This window comes from Gouania willdenowi, chromosome 11 (genome assembly GCF_900634775.1).
Source record: "Gouania willdenowi chromosome 11, fGouWil2.1, whole genome shotgun sequence".
Taxonomy (NCBI): Eukaryota; Metazoa; Chordata; class Actinopteri; order Blenniiformes; family Gobiesocidae; genus Gouania; species Gouania willdenowi.
The window spans coordinates 4637932-4654149 of NC_041054.1; the positions used below are offsets into that span (position 1 = coordinate 4637932).

The 16218-nt window shown below is 37.7% G+C and overlaps 1 protein-coding gene across 2 annotated transcripts in view; it reads left to right on the forward strand.

The window, feature by feature from the left end:
• Positions 1-3281: 3281 nt before the first annotated feature.
• Positions 3282-16218, forward strand: part of epha10 (EPH receptor A10) — a 204785-nt gene continuing 191848 nt past the window's right edge. For both annotated transcript variants that reach the window (XM_028460918.1, XM_028460919.1), the window contains exon 1: positions 3282-3497. In XM_028460918.1, coding sequence (XP_028316719.1) covers positions 3413-3497 — 85 coding nt within the window. In that variant the 5' untranslated portion in view covers positions 3282-3412. The remainder of the gene's footprint in view (positions 3498-16218) is intronic.

A 16218-nucleotide genomic window follows, 5' to 3' on the forward strand; every position in this document is an offset into this window, starting at 1 on the left:
AGGTATTTTTGTTTAAGCTGATCACTCACCTTCCAACAGTTACCGTAGAGCGCGTCAGAATGTCAGAACGTCAGTTGTCTGAGGTAAGATGGCCGCCGTTGAGCCGCTTGCATCATCTAGTGTTTATATACCGTATGTCATTTCCTGTTTTTGCCTCCAGCCAGGGTCGATAAAGAGCCGCCATTTTCGACAGGAAATGATGCACTGTAGTCGTTCTGAAAATGGCTGGCAGTAAATGAGGTAAAGACATTTTTTATTATTTACATTTTCACTACTGGTACCCTTTAAGAAAAAAACCCTAATAAACAAAATCATTTAACTAAAGTACTCTTAAAGTTAATACAGTTTTACAGTCATTATAACAAGTGTAGCGTAGGCTAGCCAGCATGTACAGCAAGTTGTCTATGAATGATCTGTAGTTGGTAGCGTTGCCAGATTTGGTGGTTTCTAACTTATTTTATAGATCAAAAATGTCATTGAGGTGCGTAAAATGCAGTTACACTTTTTGCATTAGTAGCTAAAGGTGGGACAATAGATTGTGCGAAAAGATATTGTGATATTAAAACATCACAAGATGTATCATCCAGCGTACGAGTGGTATCACAAATATGAACAAATCCACACTATCTACCCCCCACCAGATTGTTGTGTTTTTTTAATTTCTTTATATTCCTACTGAGTAGAAAAGTATGTCCAGAGTTTAAGTCAAGTAAAATTATGCTTATTTATCCAACTGCAATCTTTTTTCCTGATATAATTGTAAAATATGATTGTATTGTGTTGTTATTGCATGATATCTTTAACTCAGTGTATCATCTCACTCCTATTAGTAACCTATTAGTAAGGCGGTGGTCCCCAACACTGATCCGTGGACCATTTGTAAATAAAAAATGTAATACAATATTTTTTTTTATTTATGGGTGTTTTATTTTGGAAAAATTCCCACTTCCTCTTTAACGCTTAGGACCCTTGTACTTGATGTGGCACGTCTCAACCGAGCTTGATTCGAGAAACTACACACACACACACACACACACACACACACACACGGAAGTAAATCCTCCGTAACTTGTAAATCTGGTGGTTCGTTTATTTTGCTGTAGAAGCTCTGGCTCGAGGCTTTTAATTTAGATTTAAACTAAACTCTAAAAATGAATCTGAATGGAGAGTTTACCAAAGCTCCATGATGTCACATACAGTAATAGTACATAATGAACAAAACCAGCCTGGAAGAACATTTGCCTGTGTACAATAATGAGACTGATACATTCACTTAAACTTGGGGAGTTGAGGCTTTTAGAAATACTTTGATTGTCATTTCACTGGGTCATTATCATTTGCACAGCCATTCAGTCTGAATAGCTCTCAAAAAGATAGAATGGGGGCATGTCATTAAAGTTGAAAAAAAAAAAAAAAAGAATTATAGGAGCTGGAAAGTAGAGCTGCTTTTCAGTTTTCTATCAGTGCTTTGTTCATTTGTTGCTACATTTCATAAAGATTAAAATCACAGGTTTTTGGATTTTATTTCTTTTTCCAGTCATTAGCAAGTACAATGGCTTTAAGGTTCAAGTGATTCTATAACATTGTAAAATACATCTTTAAGCCTCAAAACTCACGTTCCCCTGTATTATTACAAAAACTCCTAATCCCAATTAAATTTCAGATATGAGTATGGTGTGACGTTAAATAGTGAGCCGTTTCTGGCTATATGCTATGCTATGACTAATTCCAAAAGCCACAATAGGATTTATTTGTATTCAGCATCTTGCATAATGTGCAAACAACACTAGAAACAACTCTGATTAGATCAAAGATGAGCAACTTTCATCACAGCGGGCGCCACAACAATATTATTGTCTTATCTGAGGTTCATATTATCAACATTCATGTCAGCATTTAGAATAAGGAACAGTCTGATAATACAGTCTAATACAGGGAATAGCAAAGGGTTTTGTGTGTTTTTGTTAGCGTTATTTGAGTTTTTGGAGTCATTTTGTGGTTTTTTTTGTAGTTATTTTTATGTTTATTTGTTGTTTTGTAGATTTTTCTGTAATTTGTGTTTTTTTGTCTTATGGTTCCCTGATTATTTTTCAATTAATTGTTACATTTTTCCGAGTACCCCCTGCAATGTGCTCCTGTACCCCTGTTTGGGAACCACTGCTTTAAAGGCAATGCATTTGGTACCAAGGCTTTGAGTTTGACACATGGAAAAAAGTGGATTATTGGTTTGAGTCCCAACAGGAGGCAAAATGGGATAAATTGTACAATAGTAAAAAAAATTTACTTTTTGCAACGTTTAGCAACATATGTTTATAATACGTATGTGAATTTTTTTTTATGTTACTTTTGACCAGATTTACAGCAATATTTGTGAAATTTGTGATAATTTTTTTCTCGTAAAAATATGTCAATGTTAAATCTAAATGTTGAATCTAACTCTAAATTTCAAATAATAAATCTAAATCTAAATGCTAAATGTTCAATCTAAATCTAAATGTTAAAGATAATTCTAAATGTTAAATGTAAATGTTAAATGTATATGTTAAATGTAAATGTTAAATGTAAATGTTAAATGTAAATGTTAAATGTTAATTCTAAATCTAAATGTTAAATCTGAATCTAAATGTTAAATATTAAATCTAAAATTTAAATCTAAATGTTAAATGTTATTTCTAAATCTAAATGTTAAATGCTTGAACTAAACAGTGAATTTTCATATTAGCAAAATATTTTGTTTCACCCGTGACCTTCAGAATTAACATTTAGATTTAACAATTAAGATTTACATTTATTATTTAGATTGAACATTTGGATTAAGATTCAATATTTAACCTTTACATTTGAAACACACACACACACACGCACACACACACACACACACACACACACACACACACACACACACACACACACACACACACATACACACACACACACACACACACACACACACGCACAAACAATGCACTAGTGCCCAAATGTTGTATTATTTTTTTATTACTAGTAATTGTATTTATTTAGTTATTTTTACATCTGTATTCCATGATAATAAAATAAACTCATATTGTAGTCTGACTGGTATAAATCTCCAGTGGGAAACACCTGCCACTGGTAATCCTAATCCAGGTCGCGTGTCCCTGATAGGTGGACCCTGTGTAGTCCTCTCTGTGTCTCCACCTTCATTGCTCTCATCCCACGTCAGTCATTGTGATAAAACCCTCCCCCGAGATATCAAATAGTGCGTGTGGCTCACTGGAGCCCGCACTCACTGGTCGCCTGGTCGGCATCAGCTCAGCTCCGCTCCGCTCTGCTCTGCTGTGCGCTCAGCCCGGACTGTGCGTGGTGCGTCTCTGCGGTGGTGCGGTGCGCGCAGGCTGGACAGAGATGAGCAGAGCCCCGCGGAACGGGACAGATGAACATGGAGCTCCATAAAACGATGATTTGGGTGCTTTGGATATTATTGCTGAACAAAGTGGAAGAGAGTCACTCTGAGGAAGGTATGTAATGTGCGCGCACCGGCTGGTGATCGGTGATGGCTTTTTACAGATGTGCGTTCTAGGATGTCCTGGGATGAGAGACAGTGTGCATGTGGTGCGACATTAACCACACATTTCTGATGTTTATTTCATTAGAAAAAGGAATAAATGTGTCACTATAAGGGTTTGAAAGCTGTGCCAGGTTTACGCATCTCTGCTCCAAACTCTAACCAAGGAATGAAAGACATTCAGCAAAAATGGAATTTATTTTTATTATCTCAGTAGGTTATTTCTTGATAATCATAATGTACACTTAAGGATGATTATCTATTTTAACTAACCCCCGCTTCTAATAAGTGAATGTGCTTTTAACATTGATTTAAATGAGTTATTTTAAAAAAAGAAAGAAGAAAAAGGACATGCTCGTGTCAGAGCGAGCAGGTGTTTCTCTTTAGTATTTATCTAAGAGTCAGAGCAGGCTGATGTAGAACATCCATGATTTGATTTGTGAGAAAAGCTTTTGTCGTGCAACTGGTTTTTTTTTTTGTCTTTTCCCCCCCATTGAAACAGTCACTGGTGCTGTATAGAGACCACAGGGTCCTAATCTGTCATTTGTCCTTCCTCTCACTGCTTTTCTGGGATTCTACAGTTGTTATTGTACAACAAAGAAGAAGAAAAAGCACATTTATCTATTTATAATTATTCTTCCTAAACTTTAAACCATCACAAATGCCATTATGCCAGGGTACCTTACATAATTCATCATGTGTTTTATCAAGATTTAATGCTGATGCTGGGTTAGTGTTCAATTTACCATGATGAGACTCATTGTTAAAATACATGCAGGCAAAGTAAACTACTAAAGCGTAGAGCTGGGCGATATATTCAGATTCAACATATATGGAGTTTTTTATATATATATATATATATATATATATATATATATATATATATATATATTGCTTATTTTGTATTAAAATGTTCAGTTAGATGGATTTCTGAGTGTGTCCTAACCCAGACCTTGGCCTAAACAAGCCACATTACAGAACTCACTCACACGTGCTGTCCAATATAAAAGGAAAAGCCAAAAGTGTCACACATTGTGCAGCTCTTTGTTAATAAATGTGCCTGTGTAGCATTTTGCATCAGTAAATTTAACCTAAAATAGTCTTTCTAGTAAGATTTTAAAGAGTCAAAGATAGTTTTTTTTATTTTTTTTTTATCGTATATCGCCATTTAGAGAAAAACATATCATGATATGAGTTTTTTTTTTTTTTTTTTTTTTTTTTTTGGACTAAACTCATATCATGATATGAGTTTTAGTCCATATTGCCCAGCCTCAGGTTCAAAGCCAAACAGTAGGACGCATCATGCTTTTAGAGGATGACATGCACGCCATGGCTCACATGCACTAACCTATATATGACACAAGTGCATTTGGCACACACTTGCATGCCTTATAGCCATACATCATTCAAACAGTATTGCTGTGTTGGCACACACACACGCAACTCAGGGTCAAGTGCTCTCACACATTTGGCAGATACATGTTGCACTTGCATGCAAAGGTTTCTCATGAAATATTTGCACATGATGTGACACATCCTGATACTTTAGGCCCTTTGTCTTTTCCTCATGCACCAATCATCGCACAAACACTTCCTGTGCACGCTCCTCTGTCTTTAAGGGCGCCGTGTGGACTTGTTGCCAGATTAATTAGCATCTTTGGAATGCCGGCTAGCAGATTTGGATGCTAGCTTTTGTTTAATTGATGTTGTGATGGGGATTAATTGCTGTGAAAGCAACGTGCTCCTGAAGGATGCTGTTGGCAGCCGTTCGTACATCTCCGTTTGTACAGATTTGGGAAAAAAGTGAAAATGTTCACTTTTATTTATTTTTTTTCTTTAAGTCCACATTCCTGTTTGTAAATATGAGGCTTTCTTGTTCCAGCATGAGTTTGTGATTTAGGATTGTTCTCTCTGTATCAGTTAAAAGGTTTTCATTATATTAAAGTACAGTATTTATGCAGCTCTTTGATCAGCATTCACATAGTTTATCTATTTCTTGTCTTTCCTCGTGCCTGTTATTATTCTTTAGGAGCTGCTATTTGCAGTTTTACACGTCCCTCTGTGCCTCTCTATGCTTCTATTTAATTCATCTTTATGTGCCTACAGCTCTTTCCCATGTTGCCCTAGTGTCAGACTCCATTCCTGTTTGTTTCTTTGTGTATATTTATTTTTTTCCAATTGTCTCTTGTCTTCATGTTTTTCTTTGTTCTTCTCCCTGTTCACTCATATGTCATCCTGTGTTGCTCCCTGCCTTTTTCCTCCTCATTCATGTGCACGCCGCTTGCATCCTGAGCTGAGTTGGCGGTAATACTGCTGGTAACGTGTGTGTGCGTGTGTGTGTCCAGGCAGGCGGAGCGAGGTGTCCACCGCACACGCAGTCAATCGAGCCACTCCCTCCTCCCTTTAGGTCGCCTTTCTCATTCCCCCACGCCTCACCGCTAACACACCTTGGCATCTCATCGGGATCTCATTTACTCTACCCCACCTACACCCCCCCCCCCCCCCCCCCCCATCCATTCCACCCCCTTCCTCTCGTTGCATGTATTCATTCTGCAGTAAAAGCAAAGGCCGAGAAAAAGCCGGGTAGAGAACAATGGAAGCAGAGTGACCGAGGCCTCCTGTCGTGTCTCAGCAGAAATAATCTACTGTAAACCATCAAACATTCAGTTCCTGGAGGACAGCTGTTCTGCAAGTTGGTGCAGACAGTTGAATGTGACGTGTTTCAGTTTAGAAGAACATCCAATAATCAGGGAAACATGCAGGACAGCTGCCCTCCAGAACTGAATCTAGAAGCCCACAAACTTGACGAACCTTTAGCACCTTAGTTTTAACAAGCTGTGGAAAGTTTAACTGAATTATACTAAAAAATATATTTTTTTTAGTGTTTTATACCTAATTCAGTGCAGCGTTATCTTAACTGAGGTTGTGTTCGAAAAGGCATACTGCGTACTATACACTACACACTCAATGAGTATATACTGATGACCGTTCCCGCTGAAGTATACTCCCGAGTTTCCCAAGATGCATTTCAAACCTACAGCGACAAAACCTAGAAGCACACTGAGGCTAAATAGCTTCATTAATTCTCCACCTTTGAAAGATCTGAAAACATTTTAAGTGAGAAAGTGACCAAGTAAAATATCAACATGTGGTCATTTGATCCATAAAACTCACATAAACACATTTCATGCTGACATTTCTGAGATTTTTGGAGACCTGCCACTGTGCTACTGACTGAACTTCTGATTAACTTCAAAATAAGAGCGCTATTTACTAAAGCTTTGAAAAAAACTAATGGAAGGCAAAAAGAAATGCTTTTGTTTTGAAAAGGGCATGTTTGATTTGTAGCTTAAAATATAGTTGGGAAAATGTATTTTAGCATCCTCTGCAGTTATCTAAAGTTACTCATTTTTCAGTTAATAATAGTATTAATAAATACATTTTATAATTCCCTTGAAAAGTTCATATTTTTGAATATTCCTGGGCTTAAATTCTCGAGGTAATTTCCCACCCTTTTGAAAACTTAACACTGATTGCATAATTTGTTACCATGTTAAATTAAATAACGAAGATAACGTCTACAATTATATTTAGGACTTAACACTCGTGGGGAGGAAGGCTGCCAATATGCACGCACACAGGGATGGAGTGAGGGAGATGTGTGAAGTAAAAATGCTTTATACTTGATTGTCTAAATGGGTTTAAAGTATAAATTAAATCAACTAATGCAGTGGTTCCCAAACTGGGGTACATGTACCCCTAGGGGTACTTGAACACCTTTCAGAAGGTACACAAACTTTTATTTTTTAACATTTATACATTTCCTTTATGTGCACACAGACGTTTTTCTCATGCATCAATAATAATTTGTGACACAACTCTTTAAAATACACCAAAAGGTGAAGTCACAATTCTAAAACGAGCAAAACTTTAGAAATAAATGAATAAAAAAGGCCTAAATTCAAGGTTATTGTTGGACGAAACACAGGAAAGTGTTCAGACAAGCCTGCAGACACAAATGAATAATGTATAACATAAGCTAAGGGGCGCTTGCGATAAGAAATACAGGCTAAGGGTTACATGTAGCAATAAAGTTTGGGAAACACTGAACTGATGTAACAGTATTCTTGTTAAATATTAAACTATAGGCTGCAGCTGAAGTAACTACAAAGTGGATTTGAAATCTTTAACCTCCCAGTTTGACCAGTAACCTGCACTTTGTTGATGTGCATAGTATTTCTAACCTTATTTATGGATAATATTAAATCACAATATGCACATTAATAAGGTAATCTGCCTAAAAATCATAGGGTTCATCAATGGAAAGCTCTTCACACTGAGCTTTCAGTAAACAATGAGTGGGATTGATTGCATGTAACTCTACTGGTATCACTCACTAAGAACTGAAGCGCTAACCTATCACAGGCTGACAATGGGAGCTGTAGGTCTGTGCATGTTGGATCTGATGACTGTGACTTCTGAGAGAAGGAAAGGTCAGAGTGATTTGTGGAAGTGGTGGGGCAGCGTTGTGCCGCAACATTTCCCCGTCGAGGCCTCCAGAGAGAAGCTGTCATTTTTAGGGGAGGCTGTAGGGGAAATGGAGAGCAGGTGTGTGCTGAAGGGGAGACGAGGGTGAATACAGTTCCCTTCATAGGTAGGGGAGGAGTTTCAGGGTTTACTCATTTCTGCATCGTGTTTAACGTTTCTTTTTCGTTTCCGTTTCATCAACTTTCCCTGTTTAGATGACATTACTTGCTATTAAATGTCCTGAAATCATGCCAAACATGCTAAATAGGGTTAAAAAGAGTTACCCACTGTTATTAATTTACAAAATGGCATAGTTACGCTTAAATCACGCAAGATTACCTCCCAATAGAGCAGGGATTTCAAACTCCTTTTAGTTCACAGGCCAAATACGGACCAGTTTGAGCCACAGAGTTTAGGTGTGGGAAAAAAAGAAAAATTATAACATCATTCAATTCAACTTTATTTATATAGCGCCAATTACAACAATAGTCATCTCGTAGTGCTGATCAAAATATGAAATTCTTAAGAAACCAGGCTCAGAGGTGGCAGCCATCTACTCTGACTCATTGTGCCCTAGTTTTTCATATCAGTTCAATTCACTTGATTTTTGTAACCAATCTTTGTGTAATTTAGAGGGATTTTGTGGAATTGTTTGAGAAATTGCAAGATTTGTCAAAAAAATTTAGTTCTTTCCACAATTTGCAATTAAAATAAGACTACATTAATGTGATATAAACAAAATTAAAAATGCAAGCCCCTAAATGTTGTAGAGTTTCATTAAATTGGTGATTTTAGATATCTACAACTGGATTTAATAATTCATTTTTAATTTCTTCTGCAGGCCAAATTGGATGCTCTAGATCAGGGGTGCCCAATACTGGTCCTTGAGGGCCACTCTCTTGCATGTTTTATATGTTTCCCGTTTCCAACTCAACTCAAGCTCTGCAGAAGCCTGATGATGATCCTGATCATTTGAATCAGGTGTGTTAGAAGTGGGTAACATGTAAAACATGCTGGATAGGGGTCCTCAAGGTCCAGGATTGGGCACCCCTGCTCTAGAGGGTTTTATTTGGCCCCCGGGCCTTGCATGATTCAGTCCCAATACATTATTTGTGAATCCTTTAATTACCGGCAATTTTTTTTTGCTTCATATTTCACGACGTTCCTAATTTGATGGGTACAATGTATTCATTGTGCTGTGTATTGCTCTCTCTCTCTTGAAAAGACGCTCTAGGAAAAGGTTTAAATGCTAAATGGACTTGATTTATATAGCGTTTTTATGACTACATGGAAGTAGTCCCAAAATGATTTACAATATCAACTCATTCACCCATTCACACACACACACGGGACTGAGCTGCCGTGCAAGGTGCTGGTCAACAGGGTTCAGTGTCTTGCCCAAGGACACTTTGACGCATAGACTGGGATCAAACCCCCAACCTCTCAATCAGAAGATGACCCCCTCTACCACCTGAGCCATGGTTTATTGTCAATGAGGTTTGGAACAGCTCCTTCACAGTAACAGTGACGAGGATTGTGTTGAGGAGAACCCTGATTTTTCAACTGAAGTAGTAAATAAATGTTTGTTTCAATGTCGCTAATTCTGTGAGTCATGAATGTGCATCCTAAATTAGAAAAGATTTGGACACAAAAAACTTGGTCAACAATTGTATGAAACTCATTTTCTGGAGGCAAATATCCCTGAAGTCAGATTGACCTCAAGGGTAAAATGAGTTGGTAATATTTGAGGAAATTAATAGGGTTAAATAAAGAGAGAGAACAAGCTTTTTTTGTCCTATATATGAGTTTTGTACACATTCCTTACAGTGTGAATGTGAGCTTCTCTGTTCATCGGGGACTTTGTCTTAATCACTGAAACTGGCTCTAATGCCCTTTGACCCTGGATGGATGAATGGATGCCTTTAAGAAAGTTAATATGACACACACATGTAAACACTCCTAAAGCAGAGCTTGTGGTCAGTGTAACATTGTTACCTGCCACCCCTGCTTTGTTCCATGACACCTGAAAGTTAAATGTAATCAAACCAAGGCTGAGAAAAAGAAGTCAATGCAGCTGTTCGGCCACATCCTTATTTACCTCAGCCCTCTCTCCGCTCCAACCCCCCCTGACTGATAGATTGATGAATTGCATTTGTAACGAAGAGTCTGTGGCTCCATTGGATCCCCAATAGTCACCTGACTTCTTTTGTTCAGGGTAAGGACCGCTATACAGCATCTGGCTATTCTGCTGAGTCGGCAAGAAGAAGCCATCAAAGGAGGCGGGAAGTGTGGGTGTGTGTGTGAATGCAGGTGGACTGCGTATTTTCATATTACTGATGAATCAGCAGCAGTAGGAACATTTTAATGTGATTTGTGATGTTGTTGTATTGTAACTGAATCAGACCTATACGGGCTAAATTCCCCCTGCAGTTCCACTCCATTACCTGAGAGGCAGTGATGTTTAGAAGTAATCTTCACCCAATCAAATATAAGTAAAGAAGACCAAAATGAGCAAAGCAGCAGTAGAAAATGCAAACATCACCAAATCTTAACTGAGTCAGTGCCTTATTTTAGTCGCCTTGGTAAAATAATTCAAATTTGTTAGACTATAAAGAGTTGGAACACCTGACAGGTGTCTACATTTTAGATAATTCTTTATGACTGAATGTCGATCGAGTGAGCAAATATATTTTAGAAAATACTGGTTAGGGGTTGCAAAGGGGTTTGAAATTTTCATAAAGTTCCACGCCAAATTAAGCTTGGGACCTTAGGGGATATTCACAAATATAAAATATTTATGGGAATTCTTTATTAGGATTAATTCAAATAACTATTTCATATGCAAACATAAATATTAGTATCAATGCAAAAACAATACAATAATAAAATACAACATTAGGGTTGCAAAATTGCAGAAAAAATTCAAAATTGTAAATTCTCCATGGGAATTGATGGGAATTTACAGAATTATAGTTTGATCCTTAGCAGGGATGTTAAATATAGTTAAGTCAGGACCGCTTTAGTCAAATTGAATGAGTTATTTACAATAAATGTGCATTAGGATTTAAATAGCGCCTTTGAGTGCTTTACATGGATATGCATGCAATCATATGTTTGGTAGTATGGGTCTGTTCAGGGACCTCCTTGCCCTTTCCGCGAGCTTGCGTGGAAAGCCGGAGGTAGGGAGAGCCCTCCTCCCTGACCTTCCCTGAGCCCTTGCTAAAGGCTAAAGCAAGGAGAGCGGTTAGCGGAAACCCCCTGGAACAGATCAGAGCATATGTTAATGACAAAAAAACGACACCCAGTTAGTTGGATACATACTGACCTGGAGGAGTTGGTGCAGATGCGGGTTGTGAGATGCTTGCTGAGTTTTAAGTAGTGCTTCCTGTATGCTTTGACCAATAGGGAGCCAATCCGGGCTGTTGGTTGATTGGAGGTGTGGCTGGCTTGACGTCCGCGGCCTGCCTGAACTAACGCTATGCTCAATTTGGGAAAATGTATTTTAGCATCATCTCCAGTGATTCAAAATTACTCCCATCTTTGGTTTATAATAATAACAAATTTATAATTCCCATGAAAAGTATTCCTGAGCTTAAGTTCCCGTCAAAAGTTAACGGTAATTTTCCAACCTTAACGCTGATTGCATGTTTGTTACTGTATTAGACTGAATACCAATGAAGATAACATCTTCAATTATATTTGGGTCATTTCAACAAATTTTCATGACTTTGGTCTAAAAAATGTCTGAATGTGTAGCAAGTGAGCAAACGGATGAATGTCCAGTTTTGCTCATTATCTTGTTTAAGATTATGCGCTACGTGTTACGGTTCGAGTAGTAATCACGTTATGAGCTTACCCTGAACAGTGTTTTTAATGTGCATTCAAATCTAAAAAGGCACCGATACAAAGCCATGTTTGGCTGTTTCAACATAGCTTCACGAAATTTTGTGCATCTGGTTTTACTGACAATCTAATTTGTATCAATATATTCTCAAGTTGTGTGCTCTTAAATGAATCATAATGAGAACAAAGAAACTAACTCTTTCACTGAGGTAGAAATTGAATTTTGTGCTCACAGCGAGGACACGTGCGGGAATGAGCAGCAAGAGCAATGAGAAGTAATTACATTTTAAAACTTACTGCTGGATAAGAGCGGATAATTTGGTAAAGGCTCATTATTCATAAACTTGCCGGAATCATTTTTTTTAATGTCAAATGTAAGCTTTGTGGCTCTGTTAATGTGATTCAGCCTAATGCTGAATTATTTACACATCTGTCTTATGAAGCAAGAAGTTTACCTCAAAGACGATTCACTTCTTATTCCCGACACTTGAAGGACACAGACTTTATTTGTGGAATCTATTCATCCTTAATTTAACGTGCGTTCCTTTTTAAATGATTTTAAGGTCCAGTTGCATTTCTCAATTAAATTGTCATTTCCTATTAACAGCTAATTATCATAAAAGTTGCTTGGAAGGGTTTTAATGCTCCCTTTTAATTGTTTGGCACCTCGATTACGGGGAAAAAACTGCACGTGATACTATGTACAGGGTTATATTGCTATTTCCCTTTCAGTAAGTGAATTTCATCATCAATGTTACCGTACGTTATCCATAATAATGTAAAATTGGAGTCTTTTGCAAGATTGTCTTATTTTGAATAAGTTTCCTTTAAATTTGTCCAAATCATATTAAAAACACAACTTTTTTTTGGCCAATTGTGAATTAATTTTACATTTTTATTGAATTTGAGCAATTTTTGAACTGCTCATTATCACAATTATGGGTTTAAAATTGATTTTTACTAATGTTTTAACAAATTCTTCACCAAAAGAAGGATGTCCAAGTTATCCACTCTGTGTTACTGTACAAATAGATTAAGTTATAGCTGTGCTTACTTGGCTTAAATGGTGTTTCCCAAGCTATTATCTCCCACTATACTTTTTTGTCATTTATCTTGCCTGAATACAGTAGTCTCTCGCTGTAACGCGGTTCACCTTTCGCGGGCCTCTGTGTTTCGTGGAATTTTTTTACAGTGCATTTTGGATGCTTTTTTTTTACAGCGTATGAACACGCATTGTGTTCTGCGTCCTGATTGGCTAATGCTACGTTCACCCACCGGCGACACATCCAACTCGGTGAGTTTCACCGCCTGCTGAAGAGAGGAGCTGTGCTCCTTTTTCTCCTCTCGCAAACATAAACCACCAGTGAAAAAAGCTGGTGTGATTAGCGGCTAATGCTATACTAGCTCAGTGCTACAGAGAGAACTTCTACCTGCTACGACCACCTCCTCACTGATTGTCCTGTCCCGGTTATAAAGGCTGTGTCGTACAGCTCCAGGTGGTCACACACAGCTTCTACTCCATGGTTGAATGGGTGAACAGACCGGTGTCCATGTTGACGTGACGTCATCGTTAACAAAGACTCTGAATGCATTCGGCATCAATGTCTGATCGCTAGCAGTGTGACTCTGAAGTGCTGTATGTTGTATGTATAATGTATGTATGTATAATAATAGTAAAAAATAAAGCTGACTACTTTGCGGATTTTGCCTATTGCGGGTTATTTTTAGAATGTAACCCCGTGATAAACGAGGGACTACTGTACAATGTTTGTTAAAGGATGGGATGCAAAATAAAAAACAAAAAAATTGGAAGGAAAGCCCACAGAGGAAGGGCTACTTCATCAAATGCACATAAGCTGCTTTGCAAGAGAATGACGTAAACAACCTAGAGGCGTGATCTCTAAAAGTCCTTCAAATGTTATCTGTGTGAAAAGAGCAATAAATAATAAAGAAATAATTCCACCTTAGTACTCTCCCTCCCACAAGGCCAGATCCTGGGACTTGAGACACATATCAGGCTGACAGATAAACTGATCTCCTAAACACACTATTAATCTTTGATGTGTTGGTTGGGATGTGAAGAGATTAGAGTAGCCTCCTTGTTGTGGGTGGCAGCTTTTTCCACCACTGTTGAATCTCCCGTGAGCACTCGTGTGAAGTTGTGCGCTGGGCAAACTTCTCTGCCCGGGGCGTTTAGCATTAAAAGTAAACAGTAACTTCAGGAACGAGAGGCTTCGTGTGGGCGGGCACGTCAGGGAATTTACCTGGCAACCCAATGAAGCTCAGTATTTTAGAGAGTTATTCAATTTTGTTTGTTTCTAGCAAAGTCACCCACTCAGTTCTTGATTTTGAATAATCGTAAAAAAATCTTCAAGGCGGCTGAAGCGTTTCAACCTTTAGAGAGTTTATTCCATCTTTTTGTGACCCTGTCTGTTTTTTAATCTACTTTCAAAGATAGGGGTGATGGGATTGTTTGAACTGTTCATACTTGCTTTGTTTGATTTCTAAGACTCTAGTTGCTTCATAAAGGATCAAACTGAAGTCTGAATGGTTTAATCAAACTCGTCTAGGCCTGGGGTGATAATCAATGAACCGTTTAGAAAACAAAAATGAACTCAATGGTTTTTCCGGCCTCGATCTATCACCATGTGCATGCGTGTTTGTTTTCCTCGTCTGCCTCCTCCAAGTAGTGTGGATGACATTGGTCTCAGCACCTGGTTGTGTTTGGATGACTGGATGAATTCTGCTATGGAACAGTCTTTTTCTCTCTGTGTGAGGAGTTACATTTCATGAACATTAGCCAATTACGAACCAAGATAGACATTTTTTAAATTTCGCCAATGATGAGCTATTGGGATTGTCCACTTTTTAAAAAAATTGATCCTGAACATCCTGAAACTCAAATCACTTGTTCCTTGTCCAATATTTATTAAAGATGTAATCAAAATCCTCTATTAGCTTTTAAGTTACACAAGACGGACAGATAAATAAACACTGGTAAAACCATAGGGCTGCATAATTAATCAGGTTTTAATTGTGATTATGATTTTCCTTGCCACAATTATGTTAACCTGATCTTCTGCAATATTTACATTTAAAAAAAAATAGGCTCTGCATTCTGTAATAGTATGTTTATTCAGTTAGCCTTTGGTGTACAGTAGTCCTCGTTTATTGCGGGGGTTGCGTTCTAAAAATAACTCGCAAAAGGTGAAATCCGTGAACTATTTTTTACAATTATCACACATGTTTTAAGGCTGTAAAACACCTCACCACACACTTTATACACTTTTCTCAGACAGGAATGAACATTTATCTCTTGTTTAAACACACTGAAAGTTCAAACCTTCGTAGACTTTAAAACGTAAACCTATTTTCAAACATACAGCACTTCAGAGTCACACTGCTAGCGATCAGACATTGATCCCGAACGCTATCAGAGTCTTTGTTGACGATGACGTCAGGCCTTTAACACGGACACCTGTCTGTTCACCCATTCAACCATGGAGTAGAAGCTGTGTGTGACCACCTGGACCTGCATGACAAGGCCTTTATAACCAGGACCGGACTAGGAGGTGGTCGTAGCAGGTAAAAGTTCTCTCTGTAGCACTGAGCTAGTATAGCATTAGCTGCTAATCACACCGGCTTTTTTCACTGGTGGTTTATGTTTGTGAGAGGAGAAAAAGGAGCGCAGCTCCTCACTTCAGCAGACGGTGAAACTCGGAGTTAGATATGTCACTGGTGGGTGAACGCAGCATTAGCCAATCAGGACGCAGCACACAATGCACGTTCATACGCTGTAAAAAAAAATAAATGCATGCAAAATTGTACTGTAAAAAAAAACCCAGCGAAATACCGAGGCTACGAAAGGTGAACCGCGATATAGTGAGGGACTACTGTATTCATAATTCTTGGGGTAATTTTTTTTTGTGTTTCATTATAATTCAATTTTAAACTTAATTTAGCTTAAAAGTAGTGCAATAAAAACAGATTTTTCCCTAATATGACAAAATTGTGAAAATAATCGTGCAGCCCTATAAAAACATCTCCTTGTTGGAGATTAAGAAACTCAAGATAATTGCACTTGAAAGGTATGGAAGCCCAAAAGAGTCATAATCAAATAAATAAAACATTTTGAAATAAATACCATTTTGATAAAGAACAGATAAATATATAATATGGCCATTACATTGTTAAATAAGGTAATATTATTATGAAATGCGTTTTATTATTCTTAAATATTGATTCACTATATCGATTCAGCCAGACACTTCTCACTGCACTTTTCTAGCTTTATTTTTTTATTA